Below are 1252 nucleotides of genomic sequence, written 5' to 3'. Positions count from 1 at the left end.
GTACCCTGCACCTCGGGCCTCTGCCCGCTCCCCTCACCCACCCAAGTTCTCCCCCATGGGTCCTGAGGCTCCCTTCAGGGGCCTCGGCGCAGTCGGCCCTCATGGGATGACTACTTTCTTGAGATACCTTGTCCCCTGCCGTCAGCCTCAGCTGTCTTTCCCTCCTGCTCCTGGAAGCTGGCTCAGCTAAACGGGACAGGGAACGAAATGCCAGGGACCCAGGAATCTCATCGGGGCTCAAGGTAGAGGTTGTACCTCCTTCAGCTTCCTTCAGGCCGAGGAAGCCTTCATTCTACACAAGACTCTGCAGGGCCAGGGATTTAGCTCAGCGGTTCGGTGGCCTTCCTTGCAAGTGCAAAGACCCAAGTTCAATCCCCGACTCTCTGCAGAGCCTCAATGTAGGAAAGAAAAAACCCAAACCACCCAGTTTGAGGCATCGCCTTGGGACCCCAGGGCTCTGGAGAATCCAGTTTGGTCCCTCCCGGCACGGTCACCCCAGATTCCAGAAGGACTAGGCCCCAGAATAGACCGCAGGAACCATAAAATGACAGTACCCGGGGTCACCACTAAGAGTTCTAAACAAAGGTGTGCGCCCTTCGGAAGGCTGAGTCCAGCCTCACCTCCGAGGTGTCCCAGAGCACCGGGCTGGGGCGCTGCCCCAAGGGGTCCCTCCACGCCCTTAATGCGGCTCGGAGCCCCTTGTCTGTGGCTTCACTCCACCCAGTCCCCCAGCGGGCAGCAGGGCCTGGTAGTCAGAGCTCCGGTTCTGTAGTCGGACCCTGGCTTTGGAGCCACCTCCAAATCCTGTCCCTCACCAGCTGCGCTGTGTGCCAGAGGCCCCGCCGCCCTGTCCCCGGCCTGGAGCGTGGAGGCGCCCACAGACCTCACTGCCAGCAGGGCTGCGGGGCCCAGAGGGGCTCCAGGCACTGAGTAGGGCCTTGCTGGCCCGTCTGGGCCCCTCCCGACTGTGCCCCAGGGTTAAGACCCTCCAAGGGCACCTCCTCACCATGTTCGGGAAGAAGGCCTCGGCCTTGAGGGCGCCCCTGGTGCCCCCTGTGAGCTTGAAGAGCTGCGGGATGTCGATGATGTCCGGATCCTCCAGGCCCAGCTCCCGCCTCAGCACCTCCCGGTTCCAGTCGATGCAGCTCTGGGGGGAGGAGAAGGGTGGGAGAAAAGTGGGGGCCAGGGAGGGCCGGGAGGCAGGGCTGGGCGACCGCTGGGCTCCCGGGCACAGAGGGCCCTCAGCCGGCTC

At 63.7% G+C, this 1252-nt stretch overlaps 1 protein-coding gene across 1 annotated transcript; it reads right to left on the bottom strand.

The window, feature by feature from the left end:
- Window positions 1–125: 125 nt before the first annotated feature.
- On the bottom strand, window positions 126–1205 carry LOC117284936 (protein-arginine deiminase type-4-like; the record flags this gene model as incomplete). Its single annotated transcript, XM_033760625.1, has 2 exons — window positions 126–186; window positions 1007–1205. Coding segments are annotated over 2 exons (238 nt in total), but the record flags the coding sequence as incomplete, so codon positions are not given.
- Between the last annotated feature and the right edge of the window lie 47 nt (window positions 1206–1252).

This window comes from Fukomys damarensis, unplaced genomic scaffold, assembly GCF_012274545.1.
Source record: "Fukomys damarensis isolate Sample0158 unplaced genomic scaffold, DMR_v1.0_HiC HiC_scaffold_16277, whole genome shotgun sequence".
NCBI classification, from domain to species: Eukaryota; Metazoa; Chordata; class Mammalia; order Rodentia; family Bathyergidae; genus Fukomys; species Fukomys damarensis.
Note: the sequence above shows the minus strand (reverse complement) of the source record. Positions and strands in the feature narration are given on the sequence as shown.